General features: G+C 38.4%; 1 protein-coding gene across 1 annotated transcript in view; it reads left to right on the top strand.

Moving 5' to 3' along the window:
• The window catches only part of INO80 (INO80 complex subunit), a 64,513-nt gene that overhangs the window by 46,282 nt on the left and 3,285 nt on the right, over positions 1 to 14,946 (top strand). The window contains exons 29-37 of the mRNA XM_017741863.1: positions 1,284 to 1,411; positions 5,698 to 5,792; positions 8,091 to 8,163; positions 9,613 to 9,771; positions 11,059 to 11,161; positions 11,728 to 11,816; positions 12,597 to 12,752; positions 13,803 to 13,962; positions 14,765 to 14,943. Coding sequence (XP_017597352.1) covers positions 1,284 to 1,411; positions 5,698 to 5,792; positions 8,091 to 8,163; positions 9,613 to 9,771; positions 11,059 to 11,161; positions 11,728 to 11,816; positions 12,597 to 12,752; positions 13,803 to 13,962; positions 14,765 to 14,943 — 1,142 coding nt within the window. The remainder of the gene's footprint in view (positions 1 to 1,283; positions 1,412 to 5,697; positions 5,793 to 8,090; positions 8,164 to 9,612; positions 9,772 to 11,058; positions 11,162 to 11,727; positions 11,817 to 12,596; positions 12,753 to 13,802; positions 13,963 to 14,764; positions 14,944 to 14,946) is intronic.

Raw genomic sequence — 14,946 nt, 5'->3', positions numbered from 1 at the left:
GCAACTCCATGCCTGCTTTTCTCAGCAAGTCGATAGTTGTTCTTGCAGGAATTGCTTACTACTCTGCCACATTGCTGTCCACCTACCACACCACTTTGGTACTCATGAACTGTGTTGCCTGCTGTGCTTATAAGATCTTTTTAGGAGTGCTCTTGTGTGATCTGTGCTCTTCTCTTCCACTGGTATGAACCTGGTTTTGGCTATATTAAAATGCATGGTGGTCAGATGAAAGAATTAATTTTTGTATATAACTTTTTTTTTAATTGGGATATTGGGCAAGACAGTTAACTGCCATACAGAAAGCTGGATTTTCTTCAGCCCATGAGTTAATTCATTCTGTGAAGGAGGAAGTGTGCAAAAGTGTTACCTGCTAGACATTAGAGAACATTACCTGCTAGACATGTTGAAAATACTTGGGTTCTGTACTAGCCCGCACCATCTGCAGTTGTCAGCTTTCCGTTTTGGCTGTAAACCTAAGTTCAGACATCCAAAAGAATAGAGAATCATCAATGGCCTTTCCAACAGATAATTTTTTGGAAGAAAATTTCTCTTCATCCTCTTTAAACAGTAATGTATTGTTTACTGAAGTTTATGTACAGAATGTACAAACAGGAAGATCTCCTTCCTGAAAAATACTTCATGAGCAGTGCTGAAATAGAGAGGACATGAAGTATAAAATCTGAAGTGACTGAAAAGATTGCCATCTGGAAACATTTCTTAAACAAAACAAAAGAGAAAAAAAAAAGGAGAGGGCAGGGAAGAACAAGGCAGTTCTGTGAGGGGACTGTTGTTTTACAGTGACCTAGAGAGCTGTTCTTCACTTTCTGTGTTGGTGAGGGGTGTGATCTGTGGAGGATGAATCTAAAGCTCAGCAGCAGGTAGCAGCAAATGTGCAAAGGACCCCATTTTCATGTGTGAAGTGGAAAACATTTCTTGAAGTGTCAAGGCATATAGTGCTTGTTGATATGGTCAGAATAAAAGCTTACATGAGGGATATGGCTATCCAAAAAAATGATTGAGCCCATACTTGAGAGGAGATCAGTCTGTGACAAGATTTTGCCAGGTGGGTATATTCATATTGCTCCTGTCCCAGCAAACAAAAGTTATTGTTACCATTGTGATTTTAAGTATCAGCCAGAAGGGATGTTGCAGTTTCTTCCATCACACCTCCTTACTTCAGGGATTATAATGCAGTGAAGTGCTAGGAAAACTTAAAAGCTAACTTGTTGCATGTATCTGGGTTTGCTTTATTAGTTACATGCTTTTCTTCTATTTCTTTTTAGATAAAGAAAGTCTGATCACTGACAGTGGAAAACTTCATGCTCTTGATCTTCTGTTGACACGGCTGAAATCTCAAGGGCACAGAGTTCTCATTTACTCCCAGATGACGCGGATGATTGACTTACTGGAGGTAGGAGAGCTAGAGCTGACAGAAGACAATTTATGAAGATGGAGATTTAGCAACACTGTTTTGGAGAAAGTACTGTAATTTGGATGCAGCAAACCTGACATAAAATTGCTTACCAGAGGATACCCAGTTAATGCATTAATATGAAAATATAAGAACTGCCATACAAAGTTAGACCTAAGGTCCTACCTAGTGTTATACTGATATCAGTGTATAGCAGCAGATGGTAGGAGGAAAGTGTACAAGAATAGTGATACTTCACCCTTAGTCACTCAATTTCCAGCAGTTTGCAGTTCAAGGGGTTTCTGAACCAAATGTGCCTCCTGCATACTCAGTAGTCCAACATGGATTCTTCTTCCATGAAGTTGTTCATTTGCATCTTGACACCTTGTTAGGTGTTGGCATTTGCACTGCCCTGTGGCAAGGGGTTGCATGGCTTAATTATCCTCTTTTTCTGGTTTTGAACTGCTTCCTTCTATTTTCATTCAATGCCTGCATGCCCTTTTATTGGAAGGAAGAGGAAAAACAGTGGTAAATTTTACAGTGTTTATGTTGTAATTTCACAGACTTTTACCGTTTCCCTCTAATATCTGATTCCTCTGCAGAAGTTTGGTAAACATTAAGAGATTCTCTGGCATATGGGATAGGAAAGAGATAAGGAATGAAGTCATGACTCATAATTTAAATACAGGCAGTCTGCCTCTGAAGAAAAAACAAAAAAATCATTATTTGATGAGCAGCCATGCCATCAAAGAGCTAGGATACTGTTTTCTCCACAATAAACTGAAGAGAAAAAGTGAGAAGCCTGAATCAATAGCTGCCTAAGTCATGAGTTTTGTATGAACAGGAGAGTATTTTAAGGTCAGCAGTTAATAGTTCAATAACAAATCACAAGCTGAATTTTGTTTTTGCTGCTGTGAGGAAAAACAGAACTTGCACGGTCGCAATTCTGTATTTTGGCAGTTTGCCTAGCATTGCTTTGTATGCCTCTTTTTTTGGCAAACATTGGACGTGGTGTAGGTTTGTTGATACCCTGCATTACACCATGGAGCTCATAAAGCTGAGTGTTTAGTGCTTCTGTCTTTTCTCTTAGCATTCCATTTTAAAGGCTTGTGAGCACAACGTTTTGCTATTCCACCTCTTGAATGTTCAACTTCACTTGTGTTTTATTATCCAAATAAGCCACCTACTTAGTCCTCTGTTTTTCTTTCTCTCCACCCAAGTAACAGAAGCTGAAGTTAAGCAAGCTAAAAACCAAGTAAGGACTCAATTAATAAGAAAATCCTTGCAAAAGTTGTGGATCTGTAGATATTTTTCCTGATCTATCAAAATATATCCCATCTGCCTACTTGAATATGAAAAAACATAGGAGGTCTTTTTTAACAGTATTTGAACTATATTACACTAACCTAATCTACGCAGGGCAGAGAGCACAAAGCACATTGTTTACAAAGTTATAAAACCTTGTTTGTTTTATGTAGCTTCAACTGAAGAACTGCTGAGTAGTTCAGCCATTATAAAATGGCAGCTATAAATACAAAGAGGAAAATTATTTGCTTTCAACAGAAGAGGATAAACTGTAATTTCAGTATTGTTATTTCATGCAGATGTGTATTTCATACTTTTTAAGATTTTGTTTGTTTTTCTCCATATGATTGCTGTCTTCCTGAAGAGCAATTGTCCATGGTTTCACTGGGAATCAGATTGTATTCATGAGATGAGGAGTCGAATTATGTTCTGCATGCAGTAAAATGTTCTACTTTTGGTTGTACTCTACCAAAAGTTAATGAGTTGTGTTAAAACGTAAGAGTACTCAATTTAGACTGTGAAATAATATGAAGGGAAAACATTTTACTGAGAAAGTATCAGTGTGGAAGCCCAGAAGAGCACTGGCTTTAGCAGTCACTACATTCTTACCATACTCAGGTCATCGTGTGTTGTTTGTTTCCTGTGTAGGTGCTCTGTTGCAAGGGTTTCATTATTTGTCCTAGACTGATGCTTCTGGTGGCTTGGTGACCCCTTACACTAAACAAGACTGGCAGGTAGATTTTTCAAGCAGGTCTAGTATAAGGATCTCTATATGAGACTGAAGCCTCCCTCTGAGGTTTCCCCACCCCACTCCGTCATTCCTTGTGGGGAACTAGAAAAGTGAGCAGTCATCAAGTGCCTTCCACAATTACAGTACAGACCAGGTATATTTACTCTTTAAATATCTTCTTTGCCATCAGGGTTGTCTCTTTAGCTGAAAGCATGCCATTTCTATGAGTGATCAGAACACTGAACTGCTGAGAAGTGTAGTATGAATTGCAATGTGGATTTTTTTTTTTTACTTTTTTTCTGAATTGAAAGGGTATACTGTTAATATTTGGGAAAGTACTGCACATAACCAGTTCACAACAAAAGGAAGTTTCGTATGAGCACTGTTACACTACTGTGAAGCATCCACCTTGATCAGAGGAAGGTGGATGGAGGCAGACCAGAACCTGTTAGATGATTAGCTAAGGGCTAATGTGCAAAGCTAATTCACAGACCTGGGGGAACAGCCCATAAATGCCAGTACTGCAGGTGTAGAATAACTTGTTCTTTTGCACTCTGTGCCTTTGTGAAAATGTCTGAAGTCTGGAAGGATAAATGCACCTGATGGAATGAAGAAAGTTGTTTTCTGTTTGTGCTGCTTTGTTTAGAAGACAGATAATGAAAAGATGGTTAATAGATGAGGGAAGTCTAAATCAAGATCAAAAGGTTGAATCATCATAAAGGCAGATAAAGACAATAACAAAGAAATGAAAGGAAAAGGTTCTTGTGATGATAGTAAAAGGATTGTTCAACTCTGGAGAAAAGGTGGCATCATAGTGCCTAACTGACAATTCTCTCTGGTTTTAGTTGGTGACAGAAACCTGTCACAGAAATTGAATAAATCAACAGTAAATTAGGACTTGTTTGTCTGTGTAGTGAAGTTGCTTTTCTCTGCTTTGAACTTCTGTTGTTGTACTCCCTCCAGAAATCCTACTAGCCATGAGCTCTGTTTCGAAGAGGTTGTCCAAGTGTGGATTTGGCCATTTCCACAGTTTTATTTACCTAATTTTCTCTTTCATCTGTCTCACATTGAAGCTTGCTTCCTCCACATCAATTTTTTCTCAGTTCCTTATAATATGGCAGCTCTTTCACCATTTCTGCAGTAGTGAAGCAGAACACAAAGGGATCAGGAGCCCTGAAGGATGGTGGAAAAGGAGAACTGGGCATGGTACTGTCAGAAGGTTCATTGGAGTGCAGGCACTGCCATGTCTTCTCATAGCATATCAGTTCTGTGTCTGCTGAGCACTGTGGTTTAGAGCGAGATGAATCCAATAGTTCTTGCTGCTAAAGCATTATCTGTTCCTTTCTGTCTTCATTTGCACTCACAGCATCTCAAAAAGACTCATGCATCAGTAGGGTTAAACCTAACTCTTGTAACCAGTAGATGTTGCATCTTGTCAGCCAAGCAAGGATCCCATTGTTCAAGCACCCCAGAGGATAGCTTTCCAGAGAAACTCTGTGGTTATTTGAGCTTTGTATGTAATTTAGATTTTATTCAAAGTTGCACAGGTATCAGAAAATGCTGAGAACCTTAGAGCATGAAAAATGTGTCTCACTGGAAAAAGCCTTTGCTTACAGCATTCCTGGCTGATGCCATTTGATATGCATCTCAGGCAATGGTTTCAGTTCTGCTGCCTGGCAGGAGCTGTGGGCTGACACACCAGTGGAATGTTCAAAGTATTCTTGTGTGCAAGAGATTCAGAGGTTCTTCACTGCTGAGATGAAACCTGGACAGACATTATACAGCACCAGATTTTAAAAACCACCAGTCAAATGGTATAAAATCGACAGGGAGCAGGTGCAATTGGTTTGTTTGGAAAGGTTTGCTTGCACAGTAAAAGCTTGGGATTTAATAAAAATTTAGACTCTGTGAAAACAAACTTCCCATTTTAGTGATTTTTGTTTCCCTATTTATTTATAGGAAAAGGCATGTACCAGGTCTGCAGTGCAGCAAATATATCCCCAACTCTGAACTGACATTGTCATTTATCTCTTACATGGAATGCAAAAGCCAACATATGATGGAGTAGCTTTAATTTCTGGATTGTATTATTACCAAGTATTGCTTACAGAACATTTGTTGATGATGTTTAGGGAACCTTATTGTAATTAGCAATCCTGCTTTTATTGTGGGTTTTTTTTTTTTTTCTGAAAGAATCAAGATTGAACAGTTTCAAGAACAACTGTATTTTTTTGGTCCATGTTCTTTGCAGGAATACATGGTTTATAGGAAACATACCTACATGAGATTGGATGGCTCTTCAAAGATTTCTGAACGAAGGGACATGGTAGCAGATTTTCAGAACAGGTAATGTATTTTGCAAGGTGTGTGTGAGATAAAATACATGTACCTAGGAAGTTGGTGTAAGATGTAATGAAATAAATGAAGTCTGTACTTTTCTTTCCTTATATCAAATTGACCTCATTTATTTGAAACAGTTTCTAGGTGGTTTGCTGACCAGTACTCAGTGGTGTTGATATGAATCTGTGAAAGAGTACTGGAAGCAATTTTAGTGTAGCCACTTATTGTACTTCTTGCCAACCCAAATAGGCTGTTGCTTAGAAAGAAGCTCAACGGAAAGGCAGAAAATGTCCATTGGTTATTAAATGCTTTGACAATTGACACTGTAAAGATGAGATTGAAAATCTTGCATATGCTAGAGTATTGAAAGTGACCTAGTTTTCTGCAAAACGAACCATTTAACCATATTATACTAAGAAACCTTAAACTAATAAACAAAAGATAAAATGGGGATGGGGATTTTATTAGCTAGAGAGGTAGGGTAACTTCTTGTGTGGTAAACCAAAATAGATCCTGACAATTTTTTTAAGCACATCAGGGCACATTATTTATAATTATTGAGTTTGTGGTTATTGAGTTCCTTTTAATCCTGAGATATGGCTTGATACAATATCATTTTGGTACAGTAGTTCACAGGTTATCCTTCCTGTATGTTGACATGAGCCTGTAAGAAGGCCACTTTCCTATTTCAGTGGAGTTAGATTCATAGATGTTGCTTTCACCCTACAATAAACAACTATTCTAAACTAGAGAAGAGTCCTTGTGTTAGTGGTCCCAAAGTATTGTAGCTGAAAATAGGAGTCCAGGCCTTGCAGGTTCGTGAGGCTGACGGACCCGAAGGACTGTGTTGCAATGATGAGTCTTCTAGTGAACTTGAACATGTGCAGAAGTAAGTGAGAGGACCATGTAGTACCTTTCTTTCTGCCTATTTCCACATGTCAGAAACAAGTTCCTTGCAGGTTATGATGTCCTCCTGGAATCTTGATGCTTCCTCCTGTAAGATCCTTAACCAAACGAAGTAAAAAATCCCTAGTTTTATTAATGAACAGAATTCATTTTTATTAGTGAATAAAACAACTGAAGAAAAATAATAATTTCAGCAGGAAATCCCACTGAAATGTAGGTCAGCCAGTCTAAACAAGAATTCCTGCTAAAATGTTAGTTGAATTCCTCTTATACGTGATTTACTTAGGAGAAATACTTCCAGAGAAAAAAGCGTGACTGAGATTAAACTATTCTGCAGGATATCCTTGCAAGGCGCTGAAAATATATAGCTATGAGATGATAATTTGTTCATGTAGTCTGTGGTTCTGTCCACTTTCCTTCCCATATGGCACATCAAGAAGCATTTCACAGCTGGATGTTCAGGTGACTGTCTATACATACATCCCACTATTGTTACAAGAGAGCAGATTACCTGGCCAAGGATTATCTTCAGTGCAAACAGGCACCTGTTGACTCCTTTGGCTTTGTTACCTGCAAGATAATGTCTGAAGATTTACAGCTTGGTTTTAGTTCCTTCCAGTTCATTCCGCAAGAGTTTCTGGTACTTTACTGATTTTACATTTGCCAAGTTGTTCAGACAGTGTAGTACCAAAAGGATGTGACGTTCCAGACTGTCTTCTCTTAAGCAGAGAAGGACAATGTGTCAATGTCTTTGGAGTCCGTACTAGTGTACTGTCTGCTTTGTTTGTCTCAGCCTGTTCACAGATCCATAAGGTGTTGAACACTTCTAAATAATGCTGACCCTCCAGAGACACTAGTGTCGTTTACAACCTTAGCGGAAGTTTTGATTTTGCTGTTATCACTTAAGTTTCCATCAGTACTTGGTCTTGCCCCATAAAGGCTTGTCTCCATGTTCGTTCTGTTCAAAGCACCAAATTGAGAACAAAACTTGCACTACAGAGTTTTGACATTTGTTTTTCTGTTTTTATCAATTGAGCATCATTAAGGCAAGATTTCTTTAACATGGGGTCAGTTCTGTGAAACAGTAAATTGTTCTTTGTCCATATGAAATCTTAATTTCCAGTGTGGGCAAGATAAACAAGCCCTGGTTTGTTTTGATACAGATTAATAAACTGCAAGTTGAATGTTTACATGTTCAGACAGTCCTCACTTGTAGATTAACTTCTTTCACTCTTTCATACATTTTTTTCCTTGACCATGAATGAACAGCACAAAATGTTCTGAAGTGTTCAAGTAATAGAAACAGCTCTGATTGCTTCATATAGGTCAAAAAATTGCTTCTGTGGTTATTCCTTGTTCATGCACAAAATAAGGGGATTTAATCTCTTTCCTCTACAGGAATGATATTTTCGTGTTCCTGTTAAGTACAAGAGCTGGAGGCTTGGGCATTAACCTTACAGCTGCAGATACGGTAGGTGAAATTTGGTAACAATTTATGTGGGAAAATCAGTCATTCTGTGTGAAAGTTGGCACTCTCTTGCCTGTACTGATCAATATTTTTAGTACTGCCATTCACATTGTGAAATTGCATAGCCTTGTTTATTTAGTTATTATTCACAATGTAATATTACTTTGATGATAAAGTTGTAGAATATTGGACATTTTGGTACACAGTTTTTGGCTACAGTTGGAAATTTCTACCTATTCCCCACATACTTGAGTACCAGAGTCCAGAAAGAAGTTGGATTACTGAAGGAGTCTACAGGTGCAAATGACACTTAGATGAAACAGCATTCACTGTATGAATGACCCTTTGCTCCAAAGGTTCAGTTGCAAAGGAACCAGTGGAATAGTTATCAGTTACCCTTTCTTCTGTGCCCAGAAGAATGAAACAATGCCTATAAAGGTAGGAAGCTATTTGTATTTGAGTGTCAGCTACTCAGGAAGGATAAATTTCTTCCCCTGAGGTGTAAGGACAGACCGATTTAGGTGAATTGCAAGGATTTGCACTCTGGAGCAGCTGCCACTAATCACTGGGGAAGGAATACTGATGAACCATTCATCTTTTCATTAACAGCTATTCTTGTGCTTCTAACCTACACCTGGTGTGCATGCAGATTTGACCTCAAGTCTGTAGCCACAAATACCCAAAGATCTTTGAATCAAAAAAATACTACGTGTTTTTAAAAAAGAAATCCTATCGTGTCTTGTTGTCAGTCACAAGAAATCAGAAGAAAACAAGTATCTGTAGGATTTTCAGGGTTTAAAAGAAGAAATAAACAGATGGAAGCTCAGGCAGGCTCCTTGCATGAGCATTTTTAGGTCTATGTTTTTCTGTGTAACTTCATTAATACTTTACTTTGCTGTCTAAAATCTTTTTAAATGCTGTTGGTTTTTATGCTTATTATGCATAAAGTACTATTAGAGTAATAGTGCAATATGAATTTAATGTGGCATTTCAGTTTTTTATAGTCAAAGTACTAGAAATGTTAGACTTCATCTAAGTTTTGAATAAAAATTGGAATATTACTTTTTGCATGAAATTCTGATATGATGGTAAGTAACACTAAAATGTGTCCATGATGTGGTAAGTCTATAATTAATTGCATGACAGTGATTTAATGTGATGACAAACTTAGGAATTCTGTGCATCCCAGACAGGTCTGTTTAAGAGGATATTAAAGATGTTCTGTAGAAGTTGAAGCATTCGTAGTGTCAGTCAGTTTGAATTCACCTGAAATGCAGTGGAAGAGATTTCACGGGACTGGGCAAGGCTATTTAACACAGCCTACAGTGGGGCTGTAATTCTGTGAAACACGATTGAATTTTATTCTTACCATATATTGGATTTTTGTTTGTTTAATCACCAGGGGCTCTGAATGTATGTTTTTATTTAATCCTTTCTGGTGTTGCCTTGCAGGTAATTTTCTATGACAGTGACTGGAATCCAACAGTAGACCAGCAGGCTATGGACCGGGCCCACAGGCTGGGTCAGACCAAACAAGTCACCGTGTACCGCTTGATCTGTAAAGGCACCATTGAGGAGCGCATCCTACAGAGGGCAAAGGAAAAGAGTGAGGTAGGAATAAGGAACTCATCTGGAACAAGAAGTTACAGAGATGGTATCATAAAGCACGTATCAACATGAGTAAAGAGACAGAAAAAGTGTCTGCAGGGAGACAGAAGAGAAGGCAAAAGGAAGTGTCTTTGTTCACATGTACAAATCTGTGTCCCTAACACAGCAGCAGTCCAGTGACATTATGTGAGCTGGAAAGAAGCTAATTATTTACAATATGACTTCATGAAAACTTTTTCTTATGCTGCAGTGAAAAAACTCAGCCTTCTTTAAGACTAGGGCTTCTGTCTTTGCTGCGTCAGAGTTACTGATTCCCCTCATGTTACACAGCAGCTGATTTTTTTTTTTAAAGACATTTGGAAGGTAATCAAGTGGAAATTATTTGAGGTGTGATGATTGCCAGAAAAGCTCAGTGTCCTGCAGCATCAAGCAGTAAGTGTACTAGGAACTTCAAACCTCATGACACTTAATTGGCAAGAAAATAACTAAGGAGAGTCGTGTTTTTCAGTAGCAGTAGGTACACTATATACAACATTCAGATGTTTTGTGTACTTGGGAGTTTCTTTTAGCTTTTGTCTTACTTGGATGCTGCTCATGATGTTGCAGCAACTGAATGCATTCATATTTCCCTTGTTGAAACCATTTTTTCTGAGATACTGCACTAGAGTTACCTGAAATCAGCCTGAAAATCAGGTGTAGTCTGCTGTTGGTGATGCAAATAATTTAAATTGCCATATGTTAAAGCTTGTTCTCTTCTGCTAAATTACAACTCTTTTTAGTTGTTGCATTTTTAAAGATACAGTTGTAGTAATAGAGGCTGAGTGAATTGCTTTAACTGCAACACCGACTCAGTAGGGAGATACAGTTTTCAGTCAAGGAGATGAAAAATGTTGCACCCTTTAAGAATGTGGTCTGCATGATCCTCTGTGCAGTTTACTTGAAAACTTGAATGGGTAAATTATACTTGAGAGGGCTGTTGCTGTATTTTTGTTTTGTTTTCTTCAGCAGTATATCAATTAATACTATTATAATTAGTAGTTTATTACATGCTGCTTAGAAAAAATGTATCCTTCCATAAGGGATGGTAGTTTTTTGCTGTCCATCTCAGTTGGTTCTCGTATTTTATACCCTGAAATTTTACTACTAACTTTGGTATGATAGAGAAATTGGATCAAGTCTGACTTAGATGTACTTGCATGATTTTTGCAGCTGGCTTTCAGTGATGGATAGTGAGAAATGTTTCATGGATGCTTTGACTTTCCTTTTCTTCACTCATTTTTTTCCTTCTAGATTCAACGAATGGTAATTTCAGGTGGCAATTTCAAACCTGACACCTTGAAGCCAAAAGAGGTGGTCAGCCTTCTGCTGGATGATGAGGAACTAGAAAAGAAATGTATGTGAAATTGGTGTTTCAGCAATTCCCCCATTTTCCACTTCATTACCTTATGAAATCTGTGTTTTTATCTCTCCGAACACATGTATTGCTGATAACAACTTCTGTTTCCTGTCTCTTTTTGTATTGCCAACTCTTGTTAGTACAAGCTGGTTTGATATCACTGCTGACCTGAATGAAGTTGTGCAAAATGAGACATGATGATGTGATTAAGTTTTTATTGGCACTCATTCAGGATCATTACATTGTTCCTGAATGACAGAGCTTTGACAAGAATTATGTAGGTCATGACAAGAAAAGTATTAATAAAAGTGCTGTATTTCATCATACTTTTGAAGTTAGAGGCATACACTTCCATGTTGCTTGAAAGAAGAATTTCCCTGTAAGACTTTTTAGTGACTTGGAAACAAATAGTTTTAATAGAGTAGTGTTTTCAATGTGTTTTAGTTTCAATACAACTGACTTTTCTTCCCAGTTCTGTTAGAACTAGAACTTCTTGGTAAGATTCATAAAAGGATATGAAATACTTTTCCAGTGGTGACAGCTTTGTATTTCTTTTCCAACAGTGCGTCAGCGTCAAGAAGAGAAGCGACAGCAAGAAGAAACAAATCGTGTGAAGGAGCGTAAACGTAAAAGGGAAAAATACGCTGAGAAGGTATTTTGATACAGAGAGGTTGCTGTGTCAGTGGTAGAGCCAGAAGAGCTTCAGGATCACTGTTATGGGATGTGGAACATGTTATGCCAAGGCAGTCTTAAGGAGTAAACCTTCTTGCCTTTGCCATTGAAAGTCAGTCTGTGGCAGTTCCTTGCACAGAAGAGGGATATTACAAAATAAGTAATGCATAGTTACCTGTATTTTACTCATCAGCAACTTCAGTAATAGGGAAGTACTGCCTATCCAAACAAACCTGACAATCAACTGATCATTAAATTGGTGACTTTATCAAGATTTTGTTCTGCAAGGACAAAAAGGGGAATGTAAAGGAAGCACCAACCATGGATAAAACCCATATAGCTATGAGGCTTCTGTGGAACTAGGGAAGATCAGTTTGTTTAAAAAGCATCACTAAAACCAGGTAATGAAAAATCTGAGTTTTTAAGACAGGGAGGCTTTGCATTAATTAATTGAAATTTTGGGTAATGGTAAAGAATTTCAAACTCACTCCAAAAGGTACTGGAAATCAAAGTAATTTTGTAAGAGTAATACTCCATCATTCCAGCTATTTTATGAAGAAAAAGAAAACTCTTCTCAAATCTAAAGAAAGAGCATTTAAGGGATCTGTTACCATATCCTTCAGAAACTTGTTTTGGGAAATTCTGCACGTGGCATTCCTTGAGTTAAAGTGCTGAGCTAGGTTTTGAGATTTTGGGTGGCTTGTTCCCATTCTGCTGTTTTATTGCCTTTTTCATCCTGTTATTACTTTATTTATTTCAGAAGAAGAAGGAAGATGAATTGGATGGGAAGAGAAAGAAAGAGAGCATGAACCTTGTGATCCCATTTGTTCCCTCAGCTGATAACTCCAACCTATCTGCTGATGGGGATGATTCTTTCATTAGTGTAGACTCTGCCATGCCCAGTCCTTTCAGTGAGGTGAGACTCACCTCTGCTTTAACCTACATACTGTTTCAGTTGTGGCCCTACATCTTGTAGGATTCTTGTCTGCTATTTTAGCTATTGTAGAGCTTTGAGGGTGTGGGGAAGTGACGTGTCTTAAAGGTGAACCATGGAAATGAAAATAGATTATTGAAAATGCAGCAGCTCCTTACAGCTCCTCATGTTATTTGACATTCCATTATTCCCCTCTTCTTCACTCTCTACCTCCCTTTTCTTACAGTGAGTTTACGCCCTGACTTTCCTCCCTTCCAGTCTCTGAAATTTTTCCATTCTTACCTGGAGTCCCACTTACTTTCTTCCTACTTCCTTGTCCCTTTTCCTTGCCTTTGTTATGCTCACACTTACAACCATGTGCCCTCTCCCATACCAATACCTTCTACAGCAAGAACACTCTGCTTCTGAGCCAAGCAGTATCCCTCAAATAGCTCCTTGACATTCAGTTTCTTTCTAAGTACCCCTCACTAGTCTTATCTGCATCTCTGCTTCCTCACTTGCTTCAGGTTCTGAATTACTGTGATTTTTCTCCTCTGGAATTTAAATTAAAAATTCTCAGTGGCACACATCTTATTTTGCTTCATCTGTGTGTAAAGAATTGGTTTTAGCAGGAAATGTCTTTTGTTCTGTGCCATGTTGATTAAGATGTCTGTATTCCTTTATTGATCAAGATTTTTATTAGCAGTAGTAGTGGATTAAGAATCCTATTTTCTCTCTTGCAGTTGAAAATGCACAGTTGAACAACAGTTTACTTAAATCTGCTCAGCCCATTAGTCTTTTGCTTCATAACTTAGCATGTATTTTCATGAACTGAAATTAAATAGTGGGTGGAGGTCTCTACTGCTGCTCAGCATGTAAATAAAGTGTGATGTGATCAGGCAGATGATGTATCCTGCTCATGCTGCTATTCTAGAGAAAATGGGAAGGAATAAGTACCAATTACTTGTGATTGTATAGCTTTTGAAGATCTTACTATTTTTGTACCTTTTCCGAACCTGAGAAGCTAATGGCTTTGTTCTCTGTCATGTTTAGATATCCATCAGCAGTGAATTACATATGGGCTCTATCCCTCCTGATGAGAGCAGTAATGATATGCTTGTGATTGTGGATGATCCAGCTTCTTCAGCACCTCAGTCAAGGGCAACAAACTCTCCTGCTTCCATTACTGGCTCAGTTTCAGACACCGTGAATGGTCAGTACTCTTGCCTTGATTTACTGCTAACATTTATTAAACCTTGACTTTGCATGGCTAAGTGATATGTTTTCTGCATTTTACCCAGGATGTATGAATGGTTGGCAAGATATGGGGGACAATAGTTGCCTTTTCATTGAGAAGTTGCTTCTAATTTGATAGGAAATCTGTTTATAGTCTGTCATTCACCACACTTACCTCTTTGCTGTGTTAGTTATTTCAAAAAGTTGTGTCCTTTGTTCCTGTGTTATAGAAGGCTCTCCTTCCCATAAGTTTGTTACGAAATTACAGACTACCACAGAACTATTATTCTCTAAGCTTTTCCTTGAATTTACTGCTGGGTTAATAATTAGTTCTCTATCTCCAGTGGGTGGTTGGAGCAATTTTTTAAGTGCAATGTAATTTTAAATAATGTCAAGTGTTTTTAATTACTGTAGTTTTCTACAGTGAAATAAGTAGAATCATAGTTCTTGATGAGTTTCTTCAGAGATGGAAGATACTGCATCTCCATCTTCAAATAAGAAAAAGGATCATCCTGAAGTAGAACTCAGAGTCCTCCACCTCTTTGTAGATTGGATTCATAGTAATACAAGTAGTTGCAGTTAATAAGATACTGTTGCTGAAGAGTGAAGTCTTGTATACATAATTTCTTATCGTGAAATGGCTGCTTGCTAACAGTGTCCCTGTTAATGTAAATGCCACATAGGATACAGTATTAATGTAACTGGTGGGCAGCTTTGATGCTGCACTCCCTGTGAAAACACTGTAGGAGTTACTGTTGTAACATTCTTTCCTTGTTCAGGCGTTTCAATGCAAGATACATCTCTCGCTGCAAGAGGCCAGTCAAGTCGAAGCCGGGGTCGCCCCAAAGGGGGCTCCAAAGGCGGCACTGGCAAAGGCAGGAGCCGGAAGTCGATAGCGGGAAGCGCAGCGGCCATGGCAGGGGCCAAGGCGGGGGCAGCGGCAGCGGCCGGGGGGGGGGAC

This window comes from Corvus brachyrhynchos, unplaced genomic scaffold (assembly GCF_000691975.1).
Source record: "Corvus brachyrhynchos isolate BGI_N302 unplaced genomic scaffold, ASM69197v1 scaffold115, whole genome shotgun sequence".
Taxonomy (NCBI): domain Eukaryota; kingdom Metazoa; phylum Chordata; class Aves; order Passeriformes; family Corvidae; genus Corvus; species Corvus brachyrhynchos.
The sequence above is the reverse complement of the archived record's forward strand: the minus strand, read 5'-3'. Positions and strand labels throughout refer to the sequence as shown.